The 15,958-nt window shown below is 37.2% G+C and overlaps 4 protein-coding genes across 4 annotated transcripts; 2 read left to right on the top strand and 2 right to left on the bottom strand.

The window, feature by feature from the left end:
- The first annotated feature begins 156 nt into the window (after nt 1-156).
- si:ch211-127m7.2 (uncharacterized) lies at nt 157-1,414 on the top strand. Its single transcript, XM_056740643.1, has 3 exons — nt 157-360; nt 440-509; nt 592-1,414. The coding sequence occupies exons 1-3, from the start codon at nt 251-253 to the stop codon at nt 868-870; spliced, it is 459 nt and encodes a 152-aa protein (XP_056596621.1). The 5' UTR covers nt 157-250; the 3' UTR covers nt 871-1,414.
- ergic2 (ERGIC and golgi 2) lies at nt 1,408-5,975 on the bottom strand. Its single transcript, XM_056740642.1, has 14 exons — nt 5,840-5,975; nt 5,363-5,508; nt 4,925-5,033; nt 4,789-4,835; nt 4,635-4,702; nt 4,505-4,545; nt 4,254-4,355; nt 4,052-4,147; nt 3,871-3,926; nt 3,451-3,549; nt 3,211-3,308; nt 2,887-3,049; nt 2,698-2,777; nt 1,408-2,619 (listed from the first exon to the last, which is right to left on the bottom strand). The coding sequence occupies exons 2-14, from the start codon at nt 5,466-5,468 to the stop codon at nt 2,554-2,556; spliced, it is 1,131 nt and encodes a 376-aa protein (XP_056596620.1). The 5' UTR covers nt 5,469-5,508; nt 5,840-5,975; the 3' UTR covers nt 1,408-2,553.
- Nucleotides 5,976-6,186: 211 nt separating this feature from the next.
- Nucleotides 6,187-8,042, bottom strand: kxd1 (KxDL motif containing 1). The gene is made up of 4 exons (XM_056740154.1): nt 7,781-8,042; nt 7,548-7,700; nt 7,287-7,333; nt 6,187-7,161 (listed from the first exon to the last, which is right to left on the bottom strand). Exons 1-4 carry the CDS (start codon nt 7,873-7,875, stop codon nt 6,905-6,907), a joined length of 552 nt encoding a protein of 183 aa, XP_056596132.1. The 5' UTR covers nt 7,876-8,042; the 3' UTR covers nt 6,187-6,904.
- Nucleotides 8,043-8,700: 658 nt separating this feature from the next.
- edc3 (enhancer of mRNA decapping 3 homolog (S. cerevisiae)) lies at nt 8,701-15,788 on the top strand. The gene is made up of 7 exons (XM_056740486.1): nt 8,701-8,815; nt 9,051-9,223; nt 10,282-10,571; nt 11,545-11,889; nt 11,968-12,121; nt 12,221-12,438; nt 12,773-15,788. The coding sequence occupies exons 2-7, from the start codon at nt 9,060-9,062 to the stop codon at nt 13,105-13,107; spliced, it is 1,506 nt and encodes a 501-aa protein (XP_056596464.1). The 5' UTR covers nt 8,701-8,815; nt 9,051-9,059; the 3' UTR covers nt 13,108-15,788.
- The last annotated feature ends 170 nt before the right edge of the window (nt 15,789-15,958 follow it).

The raw sequence follows: 15,958 nt of genomic DNA, 5'->3' as shown, positions 1-15,958 counted from the left end.
ATACTTATTTACAATGTCCTTTTAGTGTCCTGAAACCCATTTTTATTATCAACAAAGTACAATAAAGTGATTATTTCTGTTAAATCTGTGAACATTAACGATTCTGACACTCGTCGATGTTCCGCTCCAGACCAACAGAGGGCGCGTTGTAAAACATTCATTATCTAAACAGCAGCCAACGAAGAGATTTACATTATTTTTAATTTAAAGAAACTATTTCACGACGTACATTTGTACATACTTATACATAATGTCTGAGAGGCATCGAAATCTTCCTATTTGGATGGTCAAATCCGACGATCAAGTCACCGCTGCAGTAAGGAAGAAAACGCAAAGGACCGCAAAGAATCGCCCCAGACGGTATTAACACTTTTATAAACAATCATTGATATATAATGCGCATGTTTATGTACGTTTGCTATAATGCTCGATATTATAGTGTCATCGAGTACTGGATGAACGAGAGGGAGCTCGTGGAAACAGCCCTGTGTGTTTTAAAGAACAGCAAGGTACGTTCTTCACGTCTACTTCCTATAAATGCCCAAATTTGGCTCTTCTGATGCATATTTCTTATGTGCTTATGATTTCTAGGCGTGTAATAGAGACCAAAAGAGCATCTCTGATCATGTGGAAATGGTGATTCCAGAGACATCAGACTCAGAGGTATCAGACACAGACTGTGACGTTACAGAGCAGGAGACCGTCCCATATGCAAACTGCATGAACGAAGGTATCAGTACGTCGGACACCCATTTAAAACCTCATATTGATGGTTCAGGAGCCTATGAGAAGCTTGAAGAGCCTTTACAGAAACATGACGCTAGTGATGATGACGCTCTCGAGCTGGTCCGAGAGATATTTTTCAACTGATTCATCTCACAGTTAATTTAAAGTATTTTACATTGAACTTGAACACTGTTATGGCAGGCATTAGTATTTTCTTTTATTGTTATCAAGCTTGATGCTTGAACAAAGGTGATCCAACTAAAGCAAGAGGAGTTTTTTAAGTGTGACATCATTTTGTCTGGATTGTCAAGGTTAATCGTGACTGTTATGTGAATGCATTGTCTCCTTATAGCACAACAACAGTGTTTTGTCATAGTGTTCGGTAATTGTGCTTTTTTTGGGCACTTAAAGTCTGACCTCAGTGCATGATTTGTATTCTGTTTGCACACTTCTTTAATATTACCTTTGGTTAAGAAAGCATTTGTCATTGACAAACTTGACATTATCCATGTACAGTACAACTGTAGCTGTTACCTAAAGATTCAGAAGACTTTGGATACAATGTAAGCTTGCACTATAATAGGAAGATCATTTGAATATAAGAAAAGTGTGTCCTCTGTTATTTTAGTGCTCATGTGGTTAGAATTGACAGAGACACTATGGCAAAATAAAAAAGGTGCATACGAAAGTCAAAAGGTTTTATTTGGACATGACTGAATACCAGTTAAATGTACGCCAATCATAGAACGGTATCGAGGAAGGATCGTATGATTCATAAATTAAATTAAATCCAATGACACAAGTGATGATCCTTCATGAGAACGATCTGAAAATATATTTCTTATCTTAATACACACTTGAAAGGGTCTTGGCAAATTGTCTTGTTAGCAACGGATAGATTAAAAGCCAATTTCAAAATCATAAAATCAAACCTGATAAATTTACATAAAGGTTTTTCGCTTATTAAACTTGAACTGGATTTAGCATAAAGCTGCACATGCATATACATTGTATAACTGTATGTGTAGGCAAATATTTATAAAAGGTCAGACTTTTTAAGATTTAAATGTGCTTTAATTTCTTTAACTGATTCCCCTAGTTAGTAAAATGAACAAATCAGTCTTAAAAACAAATTGGAATTCTATCCCACTGAACCCTCAACGATCATTCTTTTAGCGATCAACGATCAATAATATTGAGAGCAATTGCTTCACATACACATGCAACACATATGCTAGAATAGTGACTGTCCTTCCTGAGGTGGGTATCTTGGCTCGGCTTCAGTCACTGAGCTTACTTCCCTACCAAATATTAGTACTGTGATAGCTGCTTGTGCCTTGTTAAATGTTCCTGTTTCTGCATCCATATACAACCTATTTGTAGTTAGATTTGGATCAGACCTGTTTTTAAGGAGGTTTCTATACACTTAGGAAAAGTCTGTTTGACATCAGTGCATTTAGAAACATCCCCCTTGATAACATGGAAATATTTGCTTCATCTTCATCAAAAGGATTTGAGATGCTTAGAATAAAATAACTAGATTTTCTGAACTCAAAAACTTGTTTCCATACAACTGTCTGGTAAATATTCTACTATATAATTTAAGACCCAAAGACTTTTTTCAAATGGTACAAACAATAAATTTTATAATCCTGTTCTGGAAGTTGTTTTGATACAGACAGCTCTTTACAGTACCACAATTGACAACGAACTGGGTAACAAAGTACCTAGATGGCACGTGTATACATAAGAGTCCTAAAATGTACACCGGTTTGGATTGAAGAGCCAATGAAATGGTTTGTTAACGTGATGGGAAGGACTGTCCTGCTAGTGTTCCCCGTTCTCAGTAAGAAGTGGCGTTAGACTATTCACATGCCCATCCAGGATTGTCCTCTATAAGAAAAAAAAAGGCGTCAGGTTCCAGCAAAGAACTGTACATTGCAAAACAATAAAAAACTTGACCAAACTTACACTCTTTGGTTTGTAAACCCCCAGTTTAAAACGGCAGCAGACCACATCTATGCAGGAGCCAACTAGACTATGCAGCATGCCTGCAGAAACATATTACATCTAACATTTAATGGTGCTCCTTGCATTTAAAAAACACAGCTATGTTTTATATCATAACGGCTATATCAAGTCAACCCCGTATCCCCAAACCTGTTGTTGAGAAAATGCCTCCTACGATGCCACAAAGTCGCACGAGAAACTGCCAAAGCGGCATGTGCTGTTCAGTCACCTTCACCATCAGAGAGCTGATGTCATACTTCATAAAGATCCCAGACACCCCATGACTTCCTGCTGCGTGGTTTATCACTCGCTCCTAAAGGAAACAGACGAGGTTGGCGACATTGGTAGGATTTAACCTTGAAAAGTAGGTGTACTTTACGAACAAGATCTTTTTTTAACAATTAGAGAATTTTAAGGAGAGTAAATGTAATGTAAACAAATTTTATTTAAAATTCCTACGCAAGTTTCACTTACACGCTCAGTGACTGAATACTGGTGTGTGTCTGCTGACAATCTGTACGTCTGCAGTTTTGTGGGCACAATTGTAATAAAGTACTGAAACATCTGATTATCTAAAAACAAACAGATGGAAATTATATTTTTGAATAAAAACAGACTGATCAGTAATTAAACATTATTACGCACAGTGTATTAAACATTTATGATCATTTTGCTGGCAATGTAAATAAAAATTCGAATTCACTCTCCACTTACGATCTGAGGACACTTTCTCTGTGCCATCCAATGGATTCAGAATGCCTGGAATTACTTCTCCAAATGACAGATGGTCTATCCGATGGGAGAAGTTATATGCTGAAACATAAAATGTTAATTTGCAAATTGACTTCAGACATTGAATTCATGGCATAATTTTCTTTTAATAGAGCAACAGATGTTTCCTTCTGGTGTCGATTGAGCAGCACACACAACGTTTTGCATCAAATCTGGCATACAGATAAAACCATAAGCACCACTTCCTCTATTCTACAGCTATGTGTTTGTGAGCCGGCAATTATCGGATACTCCAAATACTGACATCGGCACAAAACAAAAAACAGCTGGTAATGTAACACCAATGGGAGAACAACAAAACCGTGTTAGCAATGAATTAAAAAGATCTTTAAAAAAGCTTACTTTCATGACTAACCAGGGCAGCGAGGTGAGCATGACCTCGTGGATGTGGAATAGCCCTAGAACCAATAAATGAAGCATTTTGAGAGAACAGAATATATACAGTCTTGAGTAGACTAGTAGTAATGGTGTTGACTATAAATTATCTAAAAATCGCATTTTAGAGGTGTGAAATGAGACATACTTGCCAACAGTGATGTGGAAATTTCCTGCTACTTTATTGACATAAAGATGTCCATGTATTCGGCAGGCGTTTAAAGCCTGAGTGGGGTCATCTTCCCTACACAATGACAAATACAAGAATTCATTTCCAAATCCATATCTAGTTTTGTATCTTTGCATTTTATGACATGCAAATCGGATTATAGATCAGATGAAATACTGACCTGGGTGGAAGAGCAGTTGGTGAACCTTTCATGACATTTTTAAAAATAACATCTTGAAGTGAATGTTCCTCACGCAGACGATTCTGAATAAGCAAAAGCGTTCTGGTGCAAAAGAAAAAGCAACATACTCAACGGCATATTCTTCTTTATGTATGAAAATACAGCTCTGTTTATACTTAAGACCATAAAACCACTAACATTAACTTTTTACAGGCTTGGAAACATAGCCAGTATAAAGAAATGAAACATACCTTTGCCAGAGCCTCTGCTGGGGGGATAGGTCAAAAACAACCTATGAAAGAATCATAAAACCTGTTATTGAATCACCATAAAACCTAACTTCCAAACAGCTAACATTGTGCTTAACAGCAAAATACTCACCGGTTCGTACTGCAAGCCATCAGATGCTACCATTGTCTCAGCAAGATCCAGCACATCTGCCCCAACAACTAAAGTGAAGACATAGTAAGGTTAAAAGTAGAATCAAAGCATTTACTATAAATAACATAACAAATATTTGCTGAGACTGACTTACATTGGCACCTCATGGCGACTGTAATATCTATATTAATTCTTAGTTTACTGCAAAATAAAGGAATAAAAAAAATCAGTGCGTCATGTTTCCATAACACATCTTTATTTAGCAAGTTGTGAAAACAGTAAAGAGTTACCTGGTAAAATCTTTATCCACTTCATATTCATACTTCATCCATGTGTCCTGGTACACAAAGAATTCAAAAAAGGCCAAGAGCGCCATTGCCGTGAAAGCCAGAACTGAAACTGATCAACCACAGAAAGAAATGATTAATATTTTTTGAGAAATTTGAAGCAATGCTGGGGGTCAAAGATAAAATACATTACTCTGTATAGTATTACATATCTATAATCATTATAATTATTGTTATAGTTGCTTAACTGTGTGAAGACAAATCAGACTTCTATTTTTTGTCAATACACCTATAATCTCTCTCTCACGATATACATACATGGATTTCTGAACATGTTCAGGGTATAAACTTGAGACATGAATGTCAAACAGCCCTGTGTTTTACTGTCTATGGATGCTAAGCTGCAGATCTAAATGTTATATTCATGTGATCACATCTCACCAGTTCCTCCACTAGCTGTTGTCTCGACATAACTCTCAGGAACCTTTGGAAAAGCATCCAACTCCTTCACAAAGTTCAGAGCTTTCTTTCTGTTCAGCCTCCTCATCGTCACAGCTGTTCGCTTTTATATTCTTCATTCATTTAGGCTGTCAATTCAAGTCATTCATGCATGTCAATGTACAACATCGTTCTGGCGCTTTAAGCCACGTTAGTCATCATAACCATCTGTGAGGAGTAATATCCACTTCCTATGTCATTACCTTACAATACTAAAACAAAACGTTAACATATTGATTTTATTTATGTAGTTACGTTTTGCTTTTGCTGGTAATCAAATTAAAATAATGTGAAGAATGTGTTATATTTGCCCAAACGTGATTACTTGTGTCTATGGTTACACAGGCTGCTAGCTAACGTTACAGCTAGCCGTATATTTGTATTGGTTATCATTTGCACTTTATTTTGTTTTCTACCTACCTTGTAATGCTATTTTAAATGTCCCATTCTGCTTTCGGCAAGTTACAAATGAACTATCTTGTTTTACACGAATAAAATAACGGACAAAAAAATATGAAGATGACTCCAGAGACGCTAGCGCTTGGTAGTAGATCGCTTCCGGTCCGTTGCATTGTGGGAAATGTAGTACTTTCTTTGTAGAAAAAACAAAGCGTGTATCATTTTTTATTTCAAGTAATCATGTTTAACAAATTTTAGTTAAATAAATACAGTGAATCTGTTAAAAACTGTAGTTAAATAGATACAGTGAATCTGTTGATCAAAAAAATATATATTTATAAATTCACTCCAAATATTGTGACAATGCATTTATTTTATGACATGTTTATTTTATTTCTGCGAATAGTACCGTCTCAATCATGGTGGATAATAGTTTTGATCTTGCAAAGTTTCCCATTTTCAGCACAGGAATATTTTAAAGAAATAGCTCACTCATCAAAAACGATATTAAACAATGTCTTGAATGGATAGTTCACCCAAAAATGAAAATTCTAAGTTGTTCCAAACCTATAAACATGTATTTGTTCTGTTCAAAACGAAGAATAATATTGGAAGAATATTAGCAGTTCTGGGACATTGTTATCATTCTGTTGAACAAAAATTGAGATATTTTGAAAAACGTAGCAAAGCAAACAGTTCTGAGGCACCTTTGACTACGATTTCCATTTTTTCATCTATGTAAGTTAATTCATTCTCAGTTGCTAACATTCTTTGAAATGTCTTTCTTTGTGTTCAACAGAACAAAGAAATGTATTCAGGTTTGGAACAACTTGATACTTTTTCATTTATATTCCTAGAATATACTCATCTTTTGTGACAAAAATAAAAAACAACAGAGTGAGTAAATAACAGAATCTTCATTTATGGGTGAAAAACTACTTCAACCATATAAAACGCAACAGACAATTTAATAACATCCACCTACAGGGCCACATTGGTGCCTTGCACCAAAATGTTAACAATCCTCTTTATAGTAAACGTCACACACAACCGGCTGTAGGATCACATAATTTAAGCAATATCATTCTAGATCTCGGCTGAATCTGGACCCTCATCTCGCAACACAGCCTGTTCAGGACTATCGGATGCTGGTGTGCCATCGTTCTCTTGAGAGGGGTCTTCAGAAGAGCAGCTTATGGTGGGAGATAATACATCAGGGCTTGTGTCACATGACTCTGTGCTCTGTTCAGATGTCGCAGTGGTGTTGATGGTCGTGGCCACGCTTGGAGGGATGGGGTGAAACTCATCGTCATCATCCTCTATGTTTGAACACTCATCGATGTCTGTGAAACAATGTGCCAAAAAATCAAATAGTGTTCCTAATTGCTATGATCATTGTAAAGTATAACCCCCAAAAAAAGAAAACAGATAAAAACGTAATAAAGCATAAAGAAGAATAACAACTTACTCCTAAAGGCCTCTGGATATTGCTTAGAAATTTTGCCCTTTAAAGTCCTAGAAAAACATTTTAAAACCATGTTACTTATGAAGTGTAACATCTTTTACTAAAGTCTACATAATAGTGAGAGTAGGTTATCTAGGACATTTGTGTAAGTGTTGTCCTATAATTAATTCATACAATATGACTTTAAAATCACGCTGCTTGCATAACAATCTGAATCTTTCTTCTTGAACTAACGTCTCAAATTAAAAAAACAATAAAAAATACCTTATTCGCCTAAAGATGCTGTCCAAGTCCTTCTTCATCTCGATTAAAGTGCGGGTGTGCGTTAGGAAATGTTCATTCATCTGTTGTAAACGAACGTTTGACAGCCCGTTGAAGTTGATCAGCATCTCGTTGGTCTTTTCGAACCGGTCCAGCCTGGAAATTATGAATCTAGTTCAATTCAAAAGCCTACACAATGTAGGCAGGTTAACATATTTGACATTTTACAAACCCACATGTGTCTCTGAGCCTGTATGATAGCGTTCACGTCCTCAGAGTTCACCATGCTGAGCATCCTATTGCAGAAGATCCCAGATGCGGTCGGCTCCATGATCGTTTGTTTGAATAAGAACTGTTTGCTTAAAAAACGATTTTGTAAAAACAAATGCGTACTATTTTCTAACGATAATAAATTGGGAAATGACAGCTCTGTTAACACACTGAGGAACAGGCAGACATTTTTGTTGTGGTGTTGTCATATGATAGCGACGTCATTAGAGAGGCGGGAACATGACGCTTGACCAATCGTTGATTGGTTCGGAAGACCAAGAGGGGCGTATGTTTTGCGTTTCATCCAAATGTAAGAATATTCCACTTTTACAGCTATGAAATGTAATTTATGTGATTTTGTTAATCAAGGGATAATGATTCTTGTTTATTTATTCATAACATACTATTGCATTTTAACACACTATTGCATTTTATTTAAATTTATATCAATCAGAATGAATGTCTGCTTAAGTGTTGAATGTAAACATAGGTAAACTCCTAATCTGAACCATTTCCCTTAAACTGGAATGAATAATTCAGCTACTTTACAATGAAATTAAAAAAAATGAAATTTAGGCCTAGGTAATATTATGTTTTTCGATGGCCCATGCCTAACTAGCTTTGACCTTCTCAGCTCACATGTAATACTGTAAAGCCAAATTACTAAAATGACCCCTTAAATAGACTTCTTTATACCAAAAGCCACCAACAAGTCAGTAAATTCATGCTTACTGTGTATTGAATTAATATTTAAACATTAAAATCACTTTATTTTGAAATCAGTAGTATTTAAACTGTAATGAACAACGTGCATTCCAAACGTATGTAATGCACCTGTTGTGAGGTAGGTGGCAGTAGGCACGACTTTTAAACCCACACTAGCTCAGTGAATCTCACAGAAGAAGCTGTTCGCGTAGTCGAGCTCTTCACTAGAGTGTATCAAAATTCATCACAATTTACTGTTAAATCATATCTTCTACTAGATTTAAAATTGAAAACAGGTAAGAAACGCACTTTCTTAGTCTATCAAAACCGGCCACGGATAGAAAAGGTATTGCTATGTTTTGTCTTCCTAGATGGCTAAGCTAGCCTGTAGCGTGTGAAACTTGATTTATTCATATGATAATAGTCAACATACGACTTTTTTATGTGTTTTCCTTAATGTAGCTCGTTAAAGGGTGTTTCTTAATTCACGTGAAGACTGAAAACAGCGTGTACGCTTTTCTCTCGTTGCAGCTGGTCGAAATGGCATCGGACTGGGTTGGTAGTCTTGTTTCAATCCACTGTGGACCAACACTAGGAGTGTATCAAGGACAAGTATCTTCAGTAGATCAGACCAGTCAAACCATCTCTCTCAGACATCCCTTTCACAATGGAGTGAAGTGCACTGTGCCTGAGGTCACCTTCAGGTAAACACTTTGCAAGCTTTTATTTGTAATGTAGGCCGTGAAAGTTTTCACCGTATGATCAAAAGATAAACAGCGTGTCTGTTATTTATTTTTCATCATTTAGTTGAGATGACACGAGCCATATCCTCACATTTGATTTATTATGTTTAATAAAAAAATTTGTGAAGTTTAATGGAAATGTTATTCAATGTTTATTTATCAAAGTATATGTAATATAGTTTTTTTTAAAGAAACATTTTAAAGGACCTTTTTTACATTTTTAAGGACCTATAAAAAATATGGGCAATTCCAACGTTTTGGACGTGACATTTTGCGTTATGGACGTGACATAAAAATGCTCAGAGAATGAATTTGTTACAAATATATTGAACCATCTGTTTTATTTTACTAAACCCTTTTTGAAAAAAGTCAGTATATGAACAAATTTTCTATTTAAAAAAAGGGAAATAAACATGCATTATGGATGTGACAAAAAAACGGACACGTTTTTTGGGAGGCGCCAATATTTGTAGGATTTTTGTGAAATAAAATGCACAGTCCTGAAGCAATAACACCCAATAAACGGAGAAGGGATGCCTCTTTATAGAACATAAAATAGTTATTATATTTTAATTTTTTTTGTGTCCATTTAGTAGGAATAAGTATCGTTATGAATGTGACAATCCTGAAAATGGCACTCACCTGACTATGAAAAATCATGCACTAAAAATAAAAAGAATGCTTTACAAATTCGATCAGAGATCTCACATGGGTATTTGAACCACCAATGTTAATATCTGTGGTGTTACCAAAGTGAAGACCGTTGGTAAAAACTGTATTTTTTAATGGTAAGGTTGACATTTTCACAGAATTACCTATCTCTTATGATTGGCTTACATTTTAACCGTACTTAATGGTTGTTCGGTGGGTCCAATATCAATTAAACTTATTTATAGCAAAAAAATCTGTTTTCCATTATGTACATATTATTCAGCATAACTTTCAGAATATAAGTGGACTTTTATTTACAAAATACAATAATTAAGAAATACTATATTATCTCCCTCTCTGGTTCATAGTGCTATGGACATCAAAGATCTTAAAATCCTGGACTTCCACAAGAACCTCAATGATATTCCGAAACAGAATGGCCCCGATCCCAACTCCACATCGACACAGCATGGTGGACGTAAGGACAAGGGTGGAGGCGTCCCAGTAAACATTGCTCCCGTCACAGTACCTAATAAAACTGAGACTAAACCACAGGAAGAGGGGGTCTCTCCAGTTCCACATTACTCTAAAAGTTATGGTGACCGTAACATGGACATGACTGTCCAAAGTAAAGGCTTTAGACGAAGACACAACTCCTGTAAGTTAACTGTTTTCAGTTCTTGTTTTAGTTTTGTACAGCAATTTATTTTTTACAAATACATATTATGATTTCCCAATTATGCTCTAGACAACTGAGTCGGGCCGAGTACCAAAACAACCTGTAGCCAATCAGCAGTAAGGTGCACAGGACGGACATTAGCCGAGCGCTGACGAAAGCGAAAGATTTGGTGTAGGGGTGTGTTTGTTTTGGTGATTTGAACATCAAAAACGGCTTAGAGAAATCGGACACACTGCCTTTAACATTCGCCATTTGATCAAACAGTTATTAAAATATATTGACAGCATTTTTGACGTCTTTTCTTGTACCCAATAAATATCACCCCTTTTGTAGCAATTGAATTGTTTTATAAGAGAAATAATCCTTTGTTAAATTCAGTTGTAAAATCAAGTTTTTACCAATTACGAGCGCTGGCTAATGTCTTTTCTACTGACTACTGTAATTCACTGTATCTGGGTATAAATAACTTCATATCCAGACTACAAATTGTCCAAAAGGCGTTTGCAAGACTTTTAACTGGTGTTCGTAAACGCAAACATATTGCTTCTGTTTTAATGCCCTTACATTGGCTTCCAGTCCGCCCTAGAATTGAGTTTCAAGTGCTTTTGCTTGTTTTTAAATGGTCTTGCCCCCTTTATCTTTCTGATCTGCTATGTGAACACCATCCGGGTAGAAGTCTTAGATCTTACTTCCAAAATCAAGGGGTGATCTTTTGCGTTAGCTGCACCTTAACTCTGGAACAGTTTACCTATCCACATTAGAACTGCACAAACTTTATACTCTTTAGATACAAGTTAAAAACGTATCTTTTTGCTTCATCGTACGTTATGACATGTGATGTTTCTTGTATGTTGTTGTTTTATTTGCATTTAAAACATTTTACAGCACATTTGCCGATCTGTGATTGTTTTTAATTTTGCTTTATAAATGAATTGAGATGAAATATTTCTAGGGTCGTCTAGTAGAGCTCCAAATCAGGCCACACCCAAAAAGAACGGGGGTCTTAAGAATGGGGGTCATATGAAGAATAAAGACGATGAATGTTTTGGAGACTGCAAAGATGACGTTCCCGACGAGGACTTTGACTTCGAGGGAAACCTCGCGCTGTTTGACAAAGCGGCGGTATTCTCGCAAATCGACTCCTCAGAGCGACGAGGCAATGGGGCGAGATCCCGAGGAACGCCTGGGGAGCAGACGCAATCGCGATACCGTCACGACGAGAACATTATAGAAGCAAAGCCCGTCGTTTACAGACAGATCACAGTTCCTCAGCCCGGAACAAAAGAGTATAGCACTGGTGAGAATCTGAGATAGGCACTATAGACACATTTATTGTGAGCATGTAAACTAACGTGCCTGTTTCCCATTTCGACAGATTCAGGGTTGGTGGTACCCAGCATCTCTTTTGAATTACACAAGCGTTTGTTAGCAGCAGCAGAAAGCCACGGCCTGTCTCTGGAGCGCAGGCTTGAGATGACCGGTGTGTGTACTAGTCAGATGGCCCTCACGTTACTTGGAGGCCCAAACAGGTTAGTGTGTGATTTTAGACTTTTACAAGTCGACGCATAATCAAAAAATCCTCAATGAGTCTGGTTATCATTGTTATTTTGTGGGATCTCTCATTTTAGACTTACCCCAAAGAACGTGCACCAGCGTCCCACGGTGGCCCTGCTGTGTGGACCACATGTCCAGGGAGCTCAGGGCATCAGCTGCGGACGCCACTTGGCCAATCATGAAGTAGAGGTCATCCTTTTCCTGCCCAACTTTGTCAAGATGTTGGAGGCCATTACCAGTGAGCTGGCCCTCTTTAGAAAGACAGGGTTCAAATTGGTGTCTAATGTTAAAGGTGAGGCACTATTGCGTTATGTTTAACTTGTAGGATTTTTTATGAAAGTTTCCCTCCACTGTGGGCTTAAAAGATCTTCCGGTGGGTTTCTGTTTTTCTCATACATTCCTCTCAGACACCCACTTGTATGCTGTTTAGATGTGATAAAGTTCACCTATGAATTGCAAGAGCACTTTTTGCACCCACCCTCCCTATCCACATGGTATAACGAAACGCTTCTAAACATTTGCGGAGGTGTATGTCGCCTTATGAATGGCTTTTTTGCTAACCACATCAGACACCATGGTCAGACCATCCACTTATCAACCTTTTTTTTTTCTTTCCCCAACCTCAGACTTGCCCGACACACCAGTTGACCTGGTCATAAACTGCCTCGACTCTCATGAAAACGGGTTCTTGAGAGACCAGCCGTGGTACAAGACCGCTGCCGACTGGGCCAACCAGAACCGAGCACCTGTGCTGAGCATTGACCCTCCAGTGAGCGGACAGGCACATGCCGTGGAAGCTAAGTGGTCGCTTTCGCTCGGTCTCCCCCTGCCGCTGTCGGAGGGGGCCGGCCGGGTCTACCTTTGTGACATTGGCATCCCCCGGCAGGTGTTTCAGGAAGTTGGAATCAAATACCACTCCCCCTTCGGCTGTAAGTTTGTCGTCCCGCTGCACTCTGAATGAACCTTTGATCAGGTCACAGAATCTGAACCTGCCTTAAAGATTTGGAAATGAAGGCCTGTTGGGACGAATCAGCTATTCTACTGTGTTAGAACTGTAGGAGAAATCCAATTGAAGGGAAGTTATGGGAGGAATTGCTCTTGCGACATCCCTGACGTGTTAAAAGTGGAAGAAAACACCTGTTTACTTGCTATGTCTGCATTTCGTTGTCTTACGATAAACTTTCATCTGGATGGATTTTCATGATCCATTAACTGTGCAGTTATTTCACGAAAACATCAAAACTGCTTACTTGGGTCACACTTACTGGGACTTGGTTTTCTGTTATTATTACGTTGTTACTTAGCATCTCAAATTGAAGATTTCGTTTTAACATTATATACCGATGCGCTGATGTATTCTTACTTTTATTTCTTTTCCCTAGTCGGAATGGGGTTTTCGTTTTTCCCATCTGTTTGTGCCAGAATGATCAAAGTCAGTGTCGAAGCACTGAGAGTAAGGCAGTTTATTTCGTAATTTCTTAGATATTAAAACAAAGCATTGTTTGCTTTGACTGTTGACCAAACCCAGTGTGCTGTAAATATATCAGAGAGTCCTATCAGTGATAAAATGTGGCACACTTGAACGATATAAGAGGGAAGTGAACTATAAAACCTAGTTGGTATTGGACCAATTCTGACCAATTTTAAGCAGTCGTTGGCTGATACTATTAAAGGCAACCCATAATATTGTGCATTTGTACTCTGCACAGGTTTTCTACTGCTGGCAATGGCTTATGCTAAACTTGAAGCGTGGCTGTACTTTACCTCATTTTCAAGTTTTTTTTTTTCAATGAGCCGTGACTCGGATTAGCATAAGAGTCTGATTTTCTTCTCGTTGCTCAGAAAATAAGCAGTCCTGGGATTTCTTATTGTGGAGTTGTCTTGTTTGGTCAAATCAAACAAGGGTCTTTTATTAGGATCGGTGCTCCGTTGCTTTAAATCTGCTTGCTGAAATTGATTCAGAATTTTAATCAAGATTGTATTATTGTGTGCACAAGTCCGTTACAAAGCCGCTACTGGATTTGAGAAAAATGGAAGTTTATGTTGCACACGCAATTCTTTTGGGTAATGAATTATTACAAAAGAGATTGTTTTTCAAAACAAGCACTGATAGAGAACATTCAAACCAGCAGATTACCATATGCCTTCTGAATTATATGCGAGGCACTTACGATTCTAAAATACTCTTGGTTGGGGTATTTAAGACGCTTGTTGGAGAATAATGATTATGAACTTTGAAAATCTTGATACAAGTATGTGCTGATGTTATTCTGTACAACCAGTTAACCGAAGAAGGCAGAAACAATGAGGTACTCTCAGCAGACTGTTTGGCTTTTTACTAGAACCTGTTTTTATGTTCCTTTTGCTTGTTTGTGTCGTCTTCCAAATTTCACGAGCCAATATTTTTTATTTCAGCTTCCTCCCATATACAATTTATAGGAAGCTTCTTTTTCTTTGTGTTAGCCTTTTTAGTTTAGACTGTTTTTATTGTTAAGCTGTCTTTGTTATGCCATCTTATCTTTATCCTTTGTTTTCAATGAAGCCTGCACTCCAATGTTTATTACTGCTGTGTTCATAAGCCACGTTTGCAGTTCAGGTAGCATGTCGGAGTTGTTCAGTGTTTTTTCTGTTCATTTGTTAAGCTTTGTGTGACATCACTAAAAGCGAGCGCCCTAGTCAACAGTTTCTGTCATGATGATGGTGTTAAGAAAAACCTGCTCATTGGCTGTTCTCAGTTTGGAAATGTTACATTTTTTTGTGATGTCTGTCTATACGTTTGCCTGTAAGGTTTGAGCTTACAAAGATTGAATGAATCAGTAAGATGATTATTAACAGCATTAATATGTTTATTTATAACAGGTTAATGATGCTAATGAGATTGCACGGTTTTTGAGAACCAAGCACACTGATCTGTCATTTTAGAAGATGAATGCAGACATACGGCAGGTATTGGGCAATAGCAGCTCTAAAAGAACTTAAAATGGCGCCAAAATCATTTGTTTGTCTTTAAATTTAAGCCATGGTAGACTTGGGAATTATACAAATCTTTCAGCTGTACAAGCCATTTGAAACAATATTTGTTTGCATTTAGCATGTTTAATTTACCATAACAGCTGTTAAGCCCATTTGGCAATATTCATATGAATATTATTTGATATCCAAGCATCAGTTCACTTGCATCTGTTAAAATGCAGTTTATAAAATCATTCCTCTGTAGTCAACCTCAGTGAGGAAATTTTCTTGGAAAACAACTACGCCACTGGGAAATTAAGTTGTGAATATTTTTAAACGTTATCTCATTTGTGTGGCTTTATTTGCCATTTTGACATCATTGAGCATGTCTTAAAGCTTCCAAAGGGTTTTTGTTCAGTATCTTTTCAGCTTGTTTCCATTGTATACTTTTTCCTTCACAGAAGCATGAAAGAGAGGTCGCTTTACATTGCGCAATGTTATCAGTTAACTTTGCACCTGCTATAAAAGACGTAATTCTGTGAATGATGACTGCTCTTTGACTAGTTTTCAACAAGTGTGCAGTTGTGACATATCTGTTCAACATAGTTCTGGTATCACTGGCAACCGTACATGCTTTTAAAATGTCAACCGTGAAGTGAAAGGACTGAATAAAAAGGATGGAAATAACAACTCGCTGTCGTGTTTTATGTCCTAATGAAAGATTTAGCTATTGAAGGTCTTTGTGTCAAACTACTTTTATGTATTTGTGCACACAAATCTGTTGTTACAGAACATAACACACACAAAAGTGTTTCAAACGTTGTAATACCGCGTTCTACAGCATGTTGTCGCTGCAGTCT

Source organism: Triplophysa dalaica, chromosome 24, assembly GCF_015846415.1.
Source record: "Triplophysa dalaica isolate WHDGS20190420 chromosome 24, ASM1584641v1, whole genome shotgun sequence".
In the NCBI taxonomy this organism is placed as follows: Eukaryota; Metazoa; Chordata; class Actinopteri; order Cypriniformes; family Nemacheilidae; genus Triplophysa; species Triplophysa dalaica.
This window is presented reverse-complemented; position numbering and strand designations above follow the sequence as displayed.

Coding starts and splice junctions, on each gene's coding strand:
- si:ch211-127m7.2 (XM_056740643.1), top strand. CDS start 251: ATGTCTGAGAGGCATCGAAATCTTCCTATTTGGATGGTCAAATCCGAC. Junction 361..439: donor GCAAAGAATCGCCCCAGACG/GTATTAACACTT, acceptor TCGATATTATAG/TGTCATCGAGTACTGGATGA. Junction 510..591: donor GTGTTTTAAAGAACAGCAAG/GTACGTTCTTCA, acceptor TATGATTTCTAG/GCGTGTAATAGAGACCAAAA.
- ergic2 (XM_056740642.1), bottom strand. CDS start 5,468: ATGAGGAGGCTGAACAGAAAGAAAGCTCTGAACTTTGTGAAGGAGTTG. Junction 5,034..5,362: donor AACAGCTAGTGGAGGAACTG/GTGAGATGTGAT, acceptor GTGGTTGATCAG/TTTCAGTTCTGGCTTTCACG. Junction 3,550..3,870: donor TGCCCTGGTTAGTCATGAAA/GTAAGCTTTTTT, acceptor TTTATGTTTCAG/CATATAACTTCTCCCATCGG.
- kxd1 (XM_056740154.1), bottom strand. CDS start 7,875: ATGGAGCCGACCGCATCTGGGATCTTCTGCAATAGGATGCTCAGCATG. Junction 7,701..7,780: donor ATACAGGCTCAGAGACACAT/GTGGGTTTGTAA, acceptor CATAATTTCCAG/GCTGGACCGGTTCGAAAAGA. Junction 7,334..7,547: donor AGCATCTTTAGGCGAATAAG/GTATTTTTTATT, acceptor ATGTTTTTCTAG/GACTTTAAAGGGCAAAATTT.
- edc3 (XM_056740486.1), top strand. CDS start 9,060: ATGGCATCGGACTGGGTTGGTAGTCTTGTTTCAATCCACTGTGGACCA. Junction 12,122..12,220: donor TTACTTGGAGGCCCAAACAG/GTTAGTGTGTGA, acceptor CTCTCATTTTAG/ACTTACCCCAAAGAACGTGC. Junction 12,439..12,772: donor ATTGGTGTCTAATGTTAAAG/GTGAGGCACTAT, acceptor CCCCAACCTCAG/ACTTGCCCGACACACCAGTT.